The sequence below is a fragment of the Osmerus mordax genome, chromosome 22 (genome assembly GCF_038355195.1).
Source record: "Osmerus mordax isolate fOsmMor3 chromosome 22, fOsmMor3.pri, whole genome shotgun sequence".
Classification (NCBI taxonomy): domain Eukaryota; kingdom Metazoa; phylum Chordata; class Actinopteri; order Osmeriformes; family Osmeridae; genus Osmerus; species Osmerus mordax.
Window position 1 is genome coordinate 6,120,425 of NC_090071.1, and position 16,423 is coordinate 6,136,847.

The 16,423-nt window shown below is 41.9% G+C and overlaps 1 protein-coding gene across 1 annotated transcript; it reads right to left on the reverse strand.

Annotated features, from left to right (window-relative positions):
* Window positions 1-10,263: 10,263 nt before the first annotated feature.
* Window positions 10,264-15,181, reverse strand: kynu (kynureninase). The gene is made up of 13 exons (XM_067260452.1): window positions 14,790-15,181; window positions 14,245-14,365; window positions 13,958-14,040; window positions 13,331-13,392; window positions 13,166-13,237; window positions 12,949-13,023; window positions 12,348-12,494; window positions 11,734-11,832; window positions 11,521-11,594; window positions 11,335-11,387; window positions 11,049-11,134; window positions 10,675-10,905; window positions 10,264-10,499 (listed from the first exon to the last, which is right to left on the reverse strand). The coding sequence occupies exons 1-13, from the start codon at window positions 14,980-14,982 to the stop codon at window positions 10,371-10,373; spliced, it is 1,425 nt and encodes a 474-aa protein (XP_067116553.1). The 5' UTR covers window positions 14,983-15,181; the 3' UTR covers window positions 10,264-10,370.
* Between the last annotated feature and the right edge of the window lie 1,242 nt (window positions 15,182-16,423).

Below are 16,423 nucleotides of genomic sequence, written 5' to 3' on the forward strand. Positions count from 1 at the left end.
ACCCCTAGAAAACATCAGTGGCATTAGCAAACACGAATATGTATGATCCCAAAAGGAAGAAATAGCAGGCCTTCTTCCTCGGTAATGCAAAACTTCATACTTAAGACTGAAGCGGCTTGACAAGCCAAAATGTAATGTCAGATATCGATCTGTGGTCAGAGCTTCAGTGTCAGCCCCATTGACATTCTCTCATCTTACGAACGAGGGAACTTATTATATCTGTTTACCCTGGCAGCATCGTGTGGATGTGCCAGGAATACATGTCTTGCAGACACCCAGGTTGATATCCTCACTTTTCTGGGAATGTCTGTAACGGATCTACATACAGGACATGTTAGCGAGGTTGTTGACTGTAAGCACAGAGGTGATTGATCATTCATGCCCTCCCCGTCTCTCCATGCTCCCCTTTCCCGGTGACCCATCTAAATGGCGGTGCGTCCCTGCGAGTGTTTCCGAACGATCGAGCTAGCAGTCGCACAGCGGCGTTCAACATCTTAGCATATGCCTCGACTCCCCTGCTACCTCTTCTCAGCACCACAGCAGAGTATTGACTCGCCTCGTGTTGTGAACAACACCTAAACAGCTTTCCATGCATGCGTGCGCTTCTCATGCGCGTTCGTTTTTTTCTTCTTCTAGGTTTACAGATCTCAGTAAGCGTACATGAATCTGTGTTAGGTGACAACACACACACACAAACACACATATACTGAGCCCTGAGCCCTGAGCCCCAGTCCCCCGTACAAAAGCAGGGTGGCAGTGGTGGATGATGTTGTGGAGGAATGTCCCCGGCCCGTCGGCCACGGTAGGGGTTATTGATTGTGACGTGCGCTTGCAGTGCACCTTCCCAGTGGCCTGTCAGGCAGATGCAGGCTGGCAGGTCCAGCCCACCCCTGACAGCTCCCACACAGCAGGGAGGTTGAGGGGGACACGTTGTCAGACGCCTGGCCCCTTGTTTCTCCCAGCCCGCAATGTCACGGCAGACAGCTCGCGGGCTCACTCTCCTCGCCCCTGCCTGCCCACAGAGGTGAGCCTGCGATGTTTTGGAGTGTTCTGTTGCTACAAGGTGAGTTGGGCTGCCTCCCCGGGTTAGCTTCTGTGTGAGGATACCCAGGTCTGTCACAACGGATCTTTTTTTCCCTTCTCTCATCCCCCATTCCCTCCCTCCACACTTGTCCCTTTCCCTTCTCGGTGGATAGCCCCTGGATAAGGATGAACCGTTTCACTCTCAGCCCAGCATTACTGTCTGTTTTCACTGCGGCGTTTAGGAGACATATCTCCCCTAAATAGCTTGTTTAACGCTAGCGTTTCCAGAAGGTGTCTCCTCCTCCACCCCCCCCCACCCCCCCTTCTCTCTCTCGACAGCAGAGACAGGTAATGAATTTGTTCATGGCTTCAGGGGGAACATGACTGCACGGGTGTGCGACTGTGAAATTACCTGACACGGCTTCAACAGCGCACGGTGCTTCCTCAACTCTCTCAGCTGTAGAGTTTTGTGCAGGCTTTGAGAGCTCCTTTCCAACGTCTAATAACAACAACAAAAAATAGATAATAAAAAAATTGATAAACATCATTAGAAAGGTGGACTGGGCTGTGTAGGAAAGTGAACATGTGTTCAGAGAAGCCCAAATGCTAAATGGATTATAAATCATAATCACAGAGGTCCTCAAAGGGTTACAGACAATAAGCTCTGTATCTCGATCCATTCATCTTGGGGAGGAAATGATTAAATCCAATCCAGTTTGATAGAATCTGTCCTGTCCATATCTGCTGCTTGTGAATAATTTGCCTGATAAAAGCAGCAGTTTCCTGCCCTCTTCCATTCTTCACTGGGAGGGTACCGACCGTTCGAAAAAGGACGGCAGGAGGCCAACATAATCTGGGCTCAGTCCTGGCCGTGGCAGTAAGCTTACAGTTTGGTTTAAACAACAAAAGAACTATGTGAACCCATGTATGTATTGCACTGCACTGCTGTATGTACTCTGTGAACAGAAAGTAGAGTTCCAACTTCTAAAATAGCTGCAACTTTGTCTAAGGTTTGGATGTGGATTGCTAAATAAGGGAAACAATTAATATTAATCTCCTATTACAATGCAGATTTTCTCGACTACTTAAAGGGTAAAACAGTCTGGCCTCCGGGGCCCAGGAAGTGTTGTCTTTTCCTTGGGGTAGTGACCGCTGAGTAACCTACTATTAAGGAGGGACAAACTTGTCTTCCTCTAATAAGGAAACTGCAAGTGCAAACAGTAAACACTGAGACTCCAAGGACTGCAGTCATGCTCCCATTTAGACTTTAAACGCATGAATTCTTAAGAACAACCAAGTCATAATTTCGGAACCCTCTGCTGTTAGATACATAAACCATATTTTTCCCAAATTTTATAATATAGCTAAGCAAAAGCTAATGTAACAGTTCAAACATTAGAGCAAAATGTTTTTGCAGGCTGATTTCAAATGTTGTGGCAGGCTGATTCAGACATAATTCAGTACATTATTATTTTCAAGTTTATGAGCAGTGCCCTTTTAATTGGTTTACTTCAGACCAAGTAAAATATATTATTTAACGTTCATCAAAACGTTTATCACGTTTTAAGAACGAACCAAAACATATAATTCCTCCTTTTCTGCATCTAGACAATGAGGTAGATGGTGTGAATGGGTTCTTTTGAAAACTCCCTAATCCAAAGCTTCCATCAGTTTACCAATCATTTGTTTTTGGTCAATAAGGAGTCATTCTCCCAGTGATATAACTCAAGAGGCCACTCTCACTGCCCTGCTTGCACATTCCACTGAAGGCCGTAAACGTGAATAATGTGTGAGTCTCAATTCGATTCACGTCCCTGCCTAGCATTTCAAAAGACACTTAATTTCATACTTGTTTACGCCTCTCTCCGGAGATCTAAAGTTCAAAATCGCATGCATTTTTAATTCTAAATTAAGCCAGGGAAATTTTCATGTTCACTTCACTACATTTGACAAACATGACCTCCCCATGCTGGGTGCTAGGATTACTGTATGATGAACAAAAGTGTACGCACACCAGATACAGGGCTTAAGGCTACTGGGGACGAGATTATAACATTTTACCCTCTCAAGAAGATAGGACAGACACTACCATCAAGAATGTGCATAAGAAGAAAAAAACCTCAAGGTCTTTTTTGGCCGAGGATAACATAAGTCATGAATTTAGAAAGCTTTGAAACACAAACACTGCTTAGAGTTGCGAGTGTGCTTTGAAAACTTTAATTATACCTTTCACTGCTGATGTGCAAATAATCCCTCAATACAAATACTGATATTTACAACTTGTCTCAAATCTGTCCACCCAAGAGTACATATTTTCTGGACTGAGAAAGAAATATAGAGTGCAAAATAACAAAGAATTAGAAGATAGTCCCATACCTTATCTAAGGATAAGTTCCCATTAGAATCCACCACACTGCAAACAATAAGTAGAAATAACAAAGTGATATATCTAACCACACCGAGCCTCAATTAGCTGCCAATGCCGAAGGTTAATATAACATTTCACTCCTGAATCGTGCGACCACAAACCCTGGAGAAGGTCAACCCCTTATCTAACACTGAAAAAGAAAATGATTTGTCTGACTGCTGTTTCAGTAGCTGCTGCTTTTGAGTCCTGTCCTCAGTCATGATTTTGATGCATACAGCATACTATATTGAAATACTTTTCCATTGTTTTTAGTTTTTATTTATTTATTACTTTAAAATAGATAGTTTCATATTTTGTCAAACATTGATCCCTTCTGATGCATTAGAAATTACATTAAAGAGCACAGAGTCCTTAGTTTCATTGGAGATTTTATTTACACAGCCAACTGTAAAGTACTATGTGCTTTCTGTCATTAGGCCTTAAACCACTGTGGTCATTCAATTCAGAGGCACAGTCGGACTCATGTTCACAAGCCAGAAGAAACTAAACATCCCCTGGCCACAGAGCTGAGTCTGACGTCTGAGGGTGGCACCAGACAGCCCCAGGATGTCCTCCCCTCCACTGCTCAGAAACAGACGCATCAGTGGGCTGCACTTTATGATGTTTACAGGGATGTTTGAGGCAAGGTGACAGAGTAATATACAAGAAACATTTTGTAATTTCCAAAGAGCTTTAGGTGGAATTATTTGGGGAAACGATCACTGCTTACCTAACTCACTGAGGGGTGAAGCCCTTACTGCTCTCCTGAGGAATAGCTCCCAAGCACAGAAAAATGCACTCTGACAATCTCACATTCCCTCAAGGGGTGGATGCCAAAAACCACAATATTTCTTCTGAAAGCTCTTTTACCAAAGATGCTAAGGATTAAGAAAGGAAAACACTGCAGGACACTGCTGTGTCACCTACCATTAAACAGCCCTAATCTTTCTGGTAAGAGATCCCTGCACAAAATAGGTCAGGCTGGGGAAGCTGGAAAGGAAGTGGATTTGATTTCCCCCTAACCCCCCCCCCCCCCATACCACCCCCTCCTCATACCCCCCCCCATCCTCCCCCCAACCCAGCTCCTGTCGGTGCGTATGCCGACATTCTTATTCGTTATTCTTACGCGGCAAGCCTTGGCTGCCTGTGTCAGGGGTACTGGGAAGGCAGAAGAGGGTGGTGGGATGAGGGGTTTTGAGGTGGACTATCCACCTGTCCATGAGGGGATGACTTGGGCCGCAGTGTCTGGGGTTAGGTTGCAAACAAAGCCCCCCACTCCACACCACCAACTAGATCCCTGAGTCTAATCTTCTACCCTGTATAAATAAGTGCCCTGGCACTACTTTAAAATATCAATTCAGTCATGATTAGGTTTTTTTTACAAAAATAACTGGAGGAAATGTCCATAAAATATGTATTTGGTGTCAAAGTTGCACTAGTTGCAGTAAAAAATATGAAGATTTTCAACATCATAGCAAATAAATGTCTGAACACATTATCCATTAGCCATTATCTGTTCAAGCAAAAGGAATACACTCTGAGATGGTATAACAGTATGAACACGCAGAATCTACATGACATTAAGAACATTCGGTATCTCTGGTATGATAAAATGAAAGATTATGACAGCTTGTAACCTTTAGTGGACAGTGGTTGAGAGGGTGTCTGGTAATGATGTGTATCGCTGTCAGGAAGGGGATGTTTAGTGTGTGTCGTCTGTTGTACAAAGTGATAGTCAAAGACTCTATCTTGCTCTGTGGAACACCAAACAAACAATGGGCTGGAAATCAGCAGCTGTGAGATACACACACACACACACATTTCCAAGCTTCTTTCTGTGAATTATTTATGAGCTCCAAACCCACCAAAAATCTGCAAAGGGCCCAAGCGATGGCAAACATTAGAGACATGCAGCGTAATTGTGTGGGAGAAAGAGAAATAAAATAAAAAGCTGTCTCCCTCAGCCTGAAGAGCTGTAAGTATTTGTTTGAAGAGAACTCGGCCTATGGAATAGAAAACTGAAAAAGGATATGTACAGGGACGATAACCCTACGTTTGAGACAGAGTGATCCCAAACACGGTGCCCTACATCAGGGGTGTCACAGGGGCCGCCATCAACATTTCACGACAGCATGAGTTTCGCCGTTATTACCGCCATGTTCAGAGACCTCTAACGACTGCATAATCCACGGAGCGTGTCAGCGTTTAGAGCACCTCCATGTTTGCCCTTCCTAACACGAGAATGCCCCCCCCCTAACTCCCGCACCACCCACATAGCAGGAACACAAGCTCCCCTCATAGAGCTGTTGTCTTTCGGAGAGTGTTTGTGCAACTGCCAAATAGAGTCCTACAGTCTCTCCACAGTGCAAGCAAAGGCCTGGCAAGAATCCCTTTTCACAGGAGGCATCACCCCCAGGGAACTATAATGAACCAAATATCTCACAGAGAGGGAGACAGAGTGAGAGAGAGAGAGAGAGAGAGAGAGAGTGTGTGTGTGTTTGAGAGAGAGACAGAGAGAGAGACAGAGAGAGAGACAGAGAGAGAGACAGAGAGAGAGCTGACACCACCGCTGGGGCTGTGGCACACGCTCATGTTCTGAGCTGAACTAGGCCGGTTCGAGCAACACCAAACTATATAAGATTTATCTGGCCTGTAATGGACCACATCTGAGCTCCTATTAAAGTAAAACACAAATAATAGTCTTTCGTTCTCCTCTACATACTGGAAAAAAGAATCCGGTGTTGCCATTCATATGGGCTCCTTACTTAGTTCCACAATAAAAACTCAATAACATTTAAAAACAGTGTGTAATACTGAGAATATTTATTTAATCACAAAGCTCTTTTCTTTAATCCTGTGCTTATGTTCCTTAACTTATTCACTAGAATTGTAGTTATATCAAACATCTAGTGATGGTGATGGGTAATACCACTGGCATGTAGTTGTTCAAGCTATAACCCTCTCCTCATGATTGCAAAATACAATCATCTGTACATTGATCAGTTTTTTATGTTTAACATAACATTTGTATCCATGCCGCATTTTACAGTTAGTGTATAAGTGACGCTCTGAACCATCACCCACCGTAGTCCCAGAGAAATGCACTGAGCTAAATGAATGTGTTTGTGGTCAGCCAAATATGTCCCCCTCTTTCCACAGTGTTGCTCTGCCCTCTACTGTTCCTAAGGCGAACATACCTTGAACAGGATATTGCTGCTCAGTGCTTGTGTCTGTGTGTACTAAGGTCCCTGTCACTTCTCTCTTCTCCAGCGAGTTCAAGGTCAGAGCCTGGCTATTTCCAGCTCATCTTTTCTTTGATCTGTGTCTCAAAATGACAAGGTAACGCATCTCGGGGGTCAGCTGTATTACAGGAATGCTTACATGGATCGGAAAAGTGAAAATCAATCCTTCCTGACAGTGTCTTCAGGATACTCAGACCTGAACAGGCACTGACTGTCATCTGCCACAAACAAACCCTCACAAACACACACCCATACACACCGTCCCCCAAACGAGCGTGCATATGCACCCACATATAGTATACACCTCAAGCCCTCTCTCCTTCTCGCTGACAATCCCTGTCACTTCATATTAGTGAATGTATCTCTAGTCTTGGCAAGGTATATGAACGGTGTGCCTCTCTTTGTGTTCTGTCTACATATGATAGTGTGGAACACATGACAGACAATGAAAGATTATCCATTTTATGGATCCAAAGTTTGCTGTCATGACAAGAAAAATGTCTGTGATCATCATAAATTGACCATGGGTCATGTTGCAAGTATGAGTCGTGAACCTGGTCCCTACCTATTAAGAAATAAGCACAACAATGCATCCTTTCTTGTTTAAGGATTTTAATTACCCAATATTTCTGTGGCTAAACAATGCCTGAATTGGCAGCCATTTGACTCCCTTGCAGGTCATTGAGCATTCCCCAGTAGTTAATTACAATGTGGATAGCCTGCCTCTCATTCACCCTCTGAAATCATGGTACCAACTGAGGATGGGGGTCTGACAAATGTGTCATCTGCATAATTAGCTAGGAAGCAACATATGAAACATTAAACATGCTTTGTGGCGACGACAATCAAAACATTTCATTTGTTGTCAATTATTCATCACTTTGAAGGTTCTGAAGGGGTTGTTAATATGGAAATAAGCTCAGATGCTAACAAGGTTATAGTATCTGATTTGGGATTGAAATTGTTTGAAAACATAAAAAACCTTTTCTTTCTTAGACACTCCTTTCCATATTGCCTAATATTTCAAATTTTTCTTTTGGTCCCACAATTGAGATTTATTTTCTCTTATTCATGAAGGCTTTTTTCAAATTTGATTTTCTGAAAACAAGCCCTTTATCCAAAGTATACAGCCTTTGATGAAAACCTTTGATAACTAGAAGTTATTGTCCATTTTTCTTGGATTCAAGCCAGCTTGAAACTATTTCAAATTTGTATGCAAAACACAGACTAATGTGTACCACATAAGGGCATGTAAGTTGCTATTCAAATGTGTACTTTACAATATTAATCAACCAATTCCTTTGTGTCATTATCTGGGAAATACAGAATATGGTTGTATGATGCCATTGCTATGGGTAAATAACGTAGCTATTGTACAGTGTAAATATTATTTGGTGTCCTGTAACCCAAATTAAATTCCTTGTGTGTAAGCACACTTGGTTTATAAAGTTATTTCTGATTCTGATTTGGAAACGAATTAAAGAAACTAAGTGTATGTACTGTAAGTTTATACACCTGTGAGATACAAAAGAAGTTAAACAATCAGAACTGGGAAACGGTTATTCATCCATACACAGGATTATGATACAGTGTGAGTTCTAGAAGTACCATTGTGAGCAGTTTGAATACCAGTGTCAAAAACAAGCACAAATGTAAAGAACTTAATCCAAAAACATGTAGTTCCTGAGCCAAGGTCATCAGAGACCTGCCAGAGGGGATGGTCACTTAAGGTCTGTCACCGTCTGTCACAGTCATGGTTTGGTTCCCTTACAATTAATTAATAGGATGAAAGTCCCATACCTCGCATCTGGAGCTACCTTTTCCAACTGTCAAATCAGAGAGACGTGAAGTGTGGAAATAAGCCTGAGGGGGGTGCTATTTAAGGTAATTAAATTTGATGCGTGCAGCTCTCAATTCCTATTACCTGCAGACTCCTCCACTGCTCAGCGCCTAAGGCTGGAGAGCTAAGTTTAACATGCCCTTGCACACAACATAGAAAGGGAGAGAGAGAGACGGGGCAATTTAATGAAAGTGACTAAATGAAAGCACCTCACATTGAGGAAGTAGTCAAAAATGTCTGAAATCATTATTTCTCAGGGAAACGAAACGTGGTTGTGCTGTATTGTGAGTGGAAATGGACATCTTCCCAAACGTCTCCATACGATACGTTTTAACAGTTCTGTAGACAAATTCCCTTTTATCTAACACTGTAGTTTTGGATTCGTTATCTACTCCACTTCCGTTTCAGCAGAAGTTTCTGCTTCAGTTCCAGACTAATAAGAGTCTCCAGGTTCACTCATAGCTACAGTAGTGTTACTTAAGCAGGCCGTCAGATGTTGTGGAAGTTTTGGCACAGTAGCTGAATCGCTCCTCCCAAGCTGGTGTTGGAGTCTGGCTGGTGTCAAAGGCCAGATGTTTAACAAGACCCTCTGCTGATGGCAATTCAGCTGACATGCAGTCCCCTTCCCCCCTCCCCTCTATACGGGAAACTGGCAAAGAACGCAAATCAATGAGTCCTCCTGGATTTTCAGGATGTGTGCTGGAACACCCACAAATCAGTCATTGGCAGCGAGCAAACCCAGCACCACCAAGCTGCTGTCTGTGATTAAATTACAAAGACTTTGGAAATGAATGCATGGAAATTGAATCGGGGTTAGGCGGTATTGAGCACGGTCCACACTCCCTCTAAGCGTCCTTATCACTAGAGCTGGATCCAAACAATACAATAAGAGAACACAAATATGGGCTTCTATGGTCACGTTGTACGACATGAATTTAATAGAATTGTAGTGCTACACTTCACAGATTAAGTTTCAAATGCTACTGTGTGAATCTTTGGTTTTTGTTTATGCTCTTGGCTGTTACTAAAAGTGTCACTGAACAATATCTCATAAATCAACCGTATTAAGGTTTAATCGTCCAAGAAAAGAAAATATCTAGTGTCTTTTGAATAATTTATTTCCATATCACCCTAAAAATGACAAATGCAAATTGTGGTCCATTCCCCAGCTGGCTATGGAGGTGCTCATTAGTTTTAAAGAAGGTTAATCCATTTAGCTTTTGCATATTGATATGCCAATTATGTCTAATTGTGGAAAAGGAATCCGTCAAGGTAATAGTGCATAAACACGCAGGAACATTAGGAACAACCCAACATGTAATAAAGTAGGTGTTAATTGGTAGGAGAGGACGGCTGGTCACTGAGGTGTGTAATCTTAGAGGAGATGGATCACTCATCAGATTTCCAATCATGCCATTTGCTACCCCATGCTGTGCTATCTGCAGCTTCACCCGATATATACAAGGGATAATAAAAGCACAAAATATGAATGGCTACACCCAGCCTGAGACAAAAGAATCACAAGTCGAAGACCCTGTTTATTCCATAAAGACTTCCGTAAAGTTTGTGTAACGTGATGTCATGATGACAATTTGAGAAATGTGCTGATTACACAAAATGTGCATCCACACATTGTAATGAAAAACCTGCATGATCAATCTAACAAAGTGCACTTACAGTTACCTCTTTTATAAAGAAGTTAGAGTTAATCCCCACAGTTTAGAACCAAGTTATTCATATGTCCATTAATTAGAGACCAAGAACATGCACTTTTATTGCTTTCAAAGCCACAACATTACAATTGAGATAGAAAGTGGGCAATGTTGTCTTACACCATGAACCTGACACACTGCTCCCCTCAGCTCTGCTGCTCCTTGCTGGCTGCCATGGAGGATCCCAGAACGGTGATGAAGCGGTGGACATCGCTGAAAGAGTTGTAGAGTGGCACCGGGGCCACGCGCAGCACACTGGGTTCCCTCATGTCACACTTGACACGCACAGTGGAATCCAGGAGTCACATGGAGGGAGGAACAGGACTCACGTCAAGATCCAACGCAACGGAATACGTTGGCCGTCAGGGGTTCCACTAGTAGTATATTAATAGCGAGGTCGTGCAAATCTATTGACAGATATTATGAGTAAATGTACTGAGAGCTACTCACAGCAACGCCACGTTTTTCCAGTTCTTGAAAGATAGCTCTGATGGGTACAGAGAAGGACAGGGACAGCTGGCAGCCACGCTCCTCAGGGTTGGATGGGGTGATGATGTGGACGTAGGGCTTGTGAGGGTTGTTGTCATCCCTGACGTAGTAATGTTTGATTAGGTACTCCAGGTAACCCGTCAACAGGATAGACTTTTTGCGCAGAGCTTTCATACTGGTCATGTTAAAAACCTTGTATTGTGAAAACAAGAAAAGAGAAAAGCAAGAATTAATCATTGGTAATGATAACTGACAAAAATGTATTATAGTCATCATACTAATACATCTGGGAATATGGACTTTTTGAATAATGCGATTTATTTTTTAAGTTTTACCTCTAAACTAGCTTGAAGTGGGCAAACTAGTAAAATAGGTTGGTTAGATAGCCTGAAGCCACTGACCCCTGGTAGAAGATCCATTTCTGTGGAAAGATACATTATTAGTAAATACATGATCAAACAAAATCAATGTAATACTCAAATACACCACAGGATGGCAGTATGTCTACTGCTAAAAACTAAGAAAAGTAAAGCCCTTTATCCGACAAGAGTCATATATGTTTGAAATGTGCATTCTAATTGAACATTTATATTTCTGAAACATGTAGAATAAAGCTCATACCATTATTCATCTGGAATCGTGTTTTCAAGTCATGTCCCCACCATCCTAAAAGCCTAAGATAAAAAAGTGATTAATGGTCATGGCTTCAAGCAGGGAAAAAGCAACAATTCTTACATCTTACACAATAGGTAAAGCCCAAACAATGAAATGTCTAACTTCTTTAAGACTATCTGCAGGTTAACTCACGCAGGTTTGATGGTGTGTTTGTGCTTCTCGTGGATAAAACATCCTGCCAATCCCCCTGCTCCAGAATTCACATACTGCACAACAACACAAACCAAATGAGCAGTATGTTTGCAAATAATCTTGTATGCACTGTTGTAAGGCTATACTAGACGTCAAAGGTTCTGCCCAGGTCAAATGCCTTTTGGCCTTTCCCTGTAACAATCTATGGCTTGCCTTGTAGGAACACCAGCAGGCAAAGTCCACCCCCCAGTTGTGAAGCTTGAGCTCAGCATTTCCAACAGCATGAGCACAGTCAAAGCCCACAAAGCAGCCCTGGAAAACACACAACAGTTTAGTCCATCTCAGATTCCAGGGCCAGGAACAGAGTCAACAGCCAGTTTACAGGTGTGTAAATGTGTCATCAAGTCTCCTGAGTGATTGTGTTGTTATTACTGTGAAGCCCAAGCTCTTGTTTCTTTATCTCCAACAATAAAATAGAATTTCACTGACTTTCAAGGGTGTTGATTAGACACACGTTGTTTGAATATGACAATAAAGCATTTTAAGATACAATAGGCAAAAATAATTGTTAAAACAAGAAAAGTATTGTCCCCTGAAAACATGTTGTGTAAGCTAATGAGACCATCTGATGGTTGTTTAGCATACAGCTTAGGACCAATGGAATGCCAATTTCAATTTTTTTACCGGCCCGCTACTTTTCACCCAATTATGTTTTAGCAATCCTGTTGCATACAGACTTTCTTCTTGGCCTATTTTGTGAAACCGTCAGTATTTCCCACTTTAAATCATTACTCTAAAAAAGTGTGAGTGCAGCAGTCTGCCCTTACCTTGCTCTGACCAGCCTTGGTGATGGAAGCCATATCAAAGAGCTGCCCAGTGTAGTACTGGACTCCACTGAACATGATGACCGCAATGGAATCCCCCTCCTTCTCTATCCTGTCTAGAATGTCCTCAGTCCTCAGAGTCTCCTCGCCCTGCAACATAGATATTAACAAGCCTTCACATCGCCAATCTGATTAGATAAAGTCTACACTACAATGATGTAGATTTATTGGATGGTTGGGTTTATTGGACTACTCCTCCCTGCCACAGTAAATTCTGTGTTTGTATAACATACATGGCGAATAAACCGAATTCTGATTCTGAACATACATATAAAGCGAGCACATCATGAAGATGCACCCATTTAAAAAATAACCAATGATGATGCAATTGATTGTTGACATTTCTTTTGCAGTCCTCTTACTAGGATGGAATGCATATCTTGACAGGCAAGCAAAGTCATGCTACGTAAGCTTTTATGAAGATCACAAAGTGCTTGGTGCTACCGAAAATTGACCGAACCCACACCCTATATAGCTACATTCAGTACACACAAAAACACAGTGAACTCTAGCTATGTAACCTGAGTGATGTGTTTAACCCTACCGGTCTGGGAGCCATGAGCAGCATGCTCTGCTGAGGGCCATATCCTCGCAGTTGGATTTGAGATTCCACAGCATACTGGAGAGTTCACAAGGTCAGACATGAAGACAAATGTTGGGCCCAGCTCACAGTACAGTTCAGCACATGATTTGGACATGTTATGTTGCAGTGTTCCTTAAGGAACAAAAAAAGTCCAATAGAGATTCATGAAATGGCTTACATGATCCGAGGGAAAAGCCTTGTCCTCAATTAGAATTTTGTGCCGTTTTGCAGTGGGTTTGTAGAAGGAGAGCTGTCAAGAAATAATGACACATAAGTACTATAAATGTCTACACTGTCTGTTGTACTGGATACCAGCGGTGGATTTGAGTCGAAACACACTTACCAATAGAAGATGCAAATTAACTGTCAAACCATTCATCAAGGCAACCTCCTCAGCTTCAGCACCTATTCTCTCATACACACACACGCACACACACACACGCACACACACGTACACACACACCATGGACTTGTTGGACAGCATAGCCTTATTGCAAATTCCATTTTAAAACCACGTTCAACATTGAAGGTTTTTCATCTGTACTTCAGTCTAAACTAAACATGACTATGCAAGAGTTCAATAAGTTCAATAACCTCCAAAAGGCCTACAGTAAACGTTGGTTAACTGCAGAATGAAAACTTTTGTGTTTTCCATTCATCTAACAAGTAGTCAATCAGAAGCAGAATCAGAAGGGGTTTTAATCACCATGAAAGTTTGCACAGACAAGGAATTTATTTTGGCAGGAAGGTGCATACATTCAACATGTAGAAATAAATCTTAACTGTGTCAGTTTAAACAGGTCTAATATGCTAAAGGTAGTCTAACTAACTAAGGGGAAAGGTATGTTAAATCAATATAACGTATACAATGGCTATGCTGGCTATCAAATACTACAACTTGCGTCAACAGTAGGGTCAAAATGTCACTTACATTTTGACCAACTTCAAATTGGAGATAGCAGATGCTTACCAACAACAGTTGCCATTAGTTCTTCTATGTTATTCTCAGCCCAAGCCCACGGTCGACCTCCTTGAACATGGCCGTGAACTCCACTTGAAAATACGGAGCAAGATGTTTGCTTTTAGCATGTGTTCTATGGTTATTAAGCTATTTGATAGCCAGCATAACATGTGTCTCATAACGGGCCATTTTGGCAGCAAATACTACAATTTGCGTCAACAGTAGGGTCAAAATGTCATATAGCTATTAAAATGGACCGTTATGAGACACATTTATATAAAGCCAGATAAACCTACGTCTTTGCCCATTTATCCAGCTCTTCGTCGATATACTGCTTTGCTTTTTTCGGCTGAAGACCGAGTGAGTTTCCCACAAAGTAAATGCATTCCTGTGAGCCATCTACGAGGGAGAGGTCGGCTATGGCAAAAAGTACAGTGGATTAGCGCAATCCAAGCACTCACAATTGAAATTTTCAAAAAAGATCCAATGCACAGCGTCGTGCATTAGAGAACAAAAGTAACAAGCGTCATGCCAACCCATCTGAATTATGCTGATTCAGGTCCAGTTTGCCAGACAAGGATTATTAAACCTAGTCCTAGACTAAACAATTTTTGAATGGGTATCTTCATTGGATTTTTCTCTTACTTTAGGAGTAGGCTTTGTCCATGTCTGGGATCTGGGCCTCACTGTTTGGGCAACGTTATTATTCTCTGACCGGAGGACACATATACATACTACACAAACAATACACTGTAGGCTAAACTATGAGTTGAGCAATAGTATATCCTAACCATTGCAGTGTGTCAGAAACTACAGGTTTAAACTCTTACTGATAACTCACAGGGTGGAAGATCGCCAATTTTGGGCATCCAAAATCTATCGCGCATAAAATGCAGTTCGTCGTGCTTGTCCAGGTAGGCGGCTACTTCCTCAGAGGTAGGACTGCAGCCCAACAAAACAGAAACACGCTCGAAAACTTCCGAGGGGAAGTCATAAATAAATGGATCCATGACTGAAACTATTGCCCGAAACATAAAATTGTATTTTGAGAGACGGTCTGAAAGTGCAGAGCAGGCTACGTAATAACATATGCAATTCCAGATAGGAAATACAATCTTGCTTGTTACGAAAGCGCAAAAAGATAGGTGGCACACGATGGAAATGTGGTCTTTCACCTTTCTCTGTAAATATTTTAGCTAATCATTATCTGAGCTTTGAGATAACGATTCCAGGCAGTGATTTTTGCCCCCTGAAGATGATCAGTTAAGGAATCGTAGCCCTTTCCAAAGTTATTTCCTCAATAATTTGATTTGGTCTAACGGTTCACTTCCTCTTGTCCGGTCTAGTTTTACTTTCACTTTTAAACTAAGGAAATAACTGCTTTAGTCAAATAAAAGTAAAATAAATACTTCTACTACTAATAGTTCTACTGACAGTGTGTCAGAGTAGCGTTTAATGCCGGTCAAACATAAAGTGACAAACAATCGGCACAACACCGGCCGTTGCTTCAACTCTAGGCTCAAAACACAAGTTTAAACATTTCATCCAGCAAGCAAGTTTATTAAAATGAATAGCCTATACCTCCTCCAGTAACTTATTGTTCGCAAAGGGCTATAAACCTTTGGCCGGGGTATATCGACGAAGCGCTGGATAAATGGGCAAAGACGTCGGTTTATCTGCCTTTATATAAAATTTGTCTCATAACGGGCCATTTTAATAGCTATATATTACATTTTGACCCTACTGTTGACGCAATTTGTAGTATTTGCAAAACCAGTTTAGAATACTGCCTTCACGTTGTCAGATCTAGTGTGAGACTAAATGAACTAAACCAGTACTGAAGTGTCCCTCTGAGCTTAAGAGTCACAGCATAGAACCAGTCTTTCATGAAGTTACTACTCATATGGGGACCTAACATGAACAACCTTGAATGCTTATGTAGGTTTTTTGGCCCATCGTTGTTCTTGGTATTTAAATCAATGTTACAAGTTATTTCACTCTAGCAGATTTAGTCTTCAATCAAACTGAATGTTCAACTAACCTTTTCTGCAACGATAATGGGCTGTAGGCCCACACCTAAAAAATCTGTCACACATAACATACACTAGGGGGTGCCAGAGTTTCACAACACATTTATTTGTAGCACACCCACACACAACAGTCACAGACAACACAAAAAGCACCTGTGTCATACAGGATGCTGGTGAGGCATAATAACGAGGATATATAGAAGCTTCTTCCTATTCAACTTTCAGCAGTCAGAGCATATTGTGTTTTTGAGCTATGTCAAGAGGGCCCTTTACTCTGAAGATCACCGCAGTCCATCTCCCTCAGCCGATCACCATCTACCGGTTACAAGGTTGTTGTATGCACGCTGTGACCGCCCTTCTCAACCACTCTCCATACTCCTCCGGACAGTGAACCTCTTTGTGAACCTTTATTGAAATTCATGAGCCTGCCTCCTGACCACCCCGC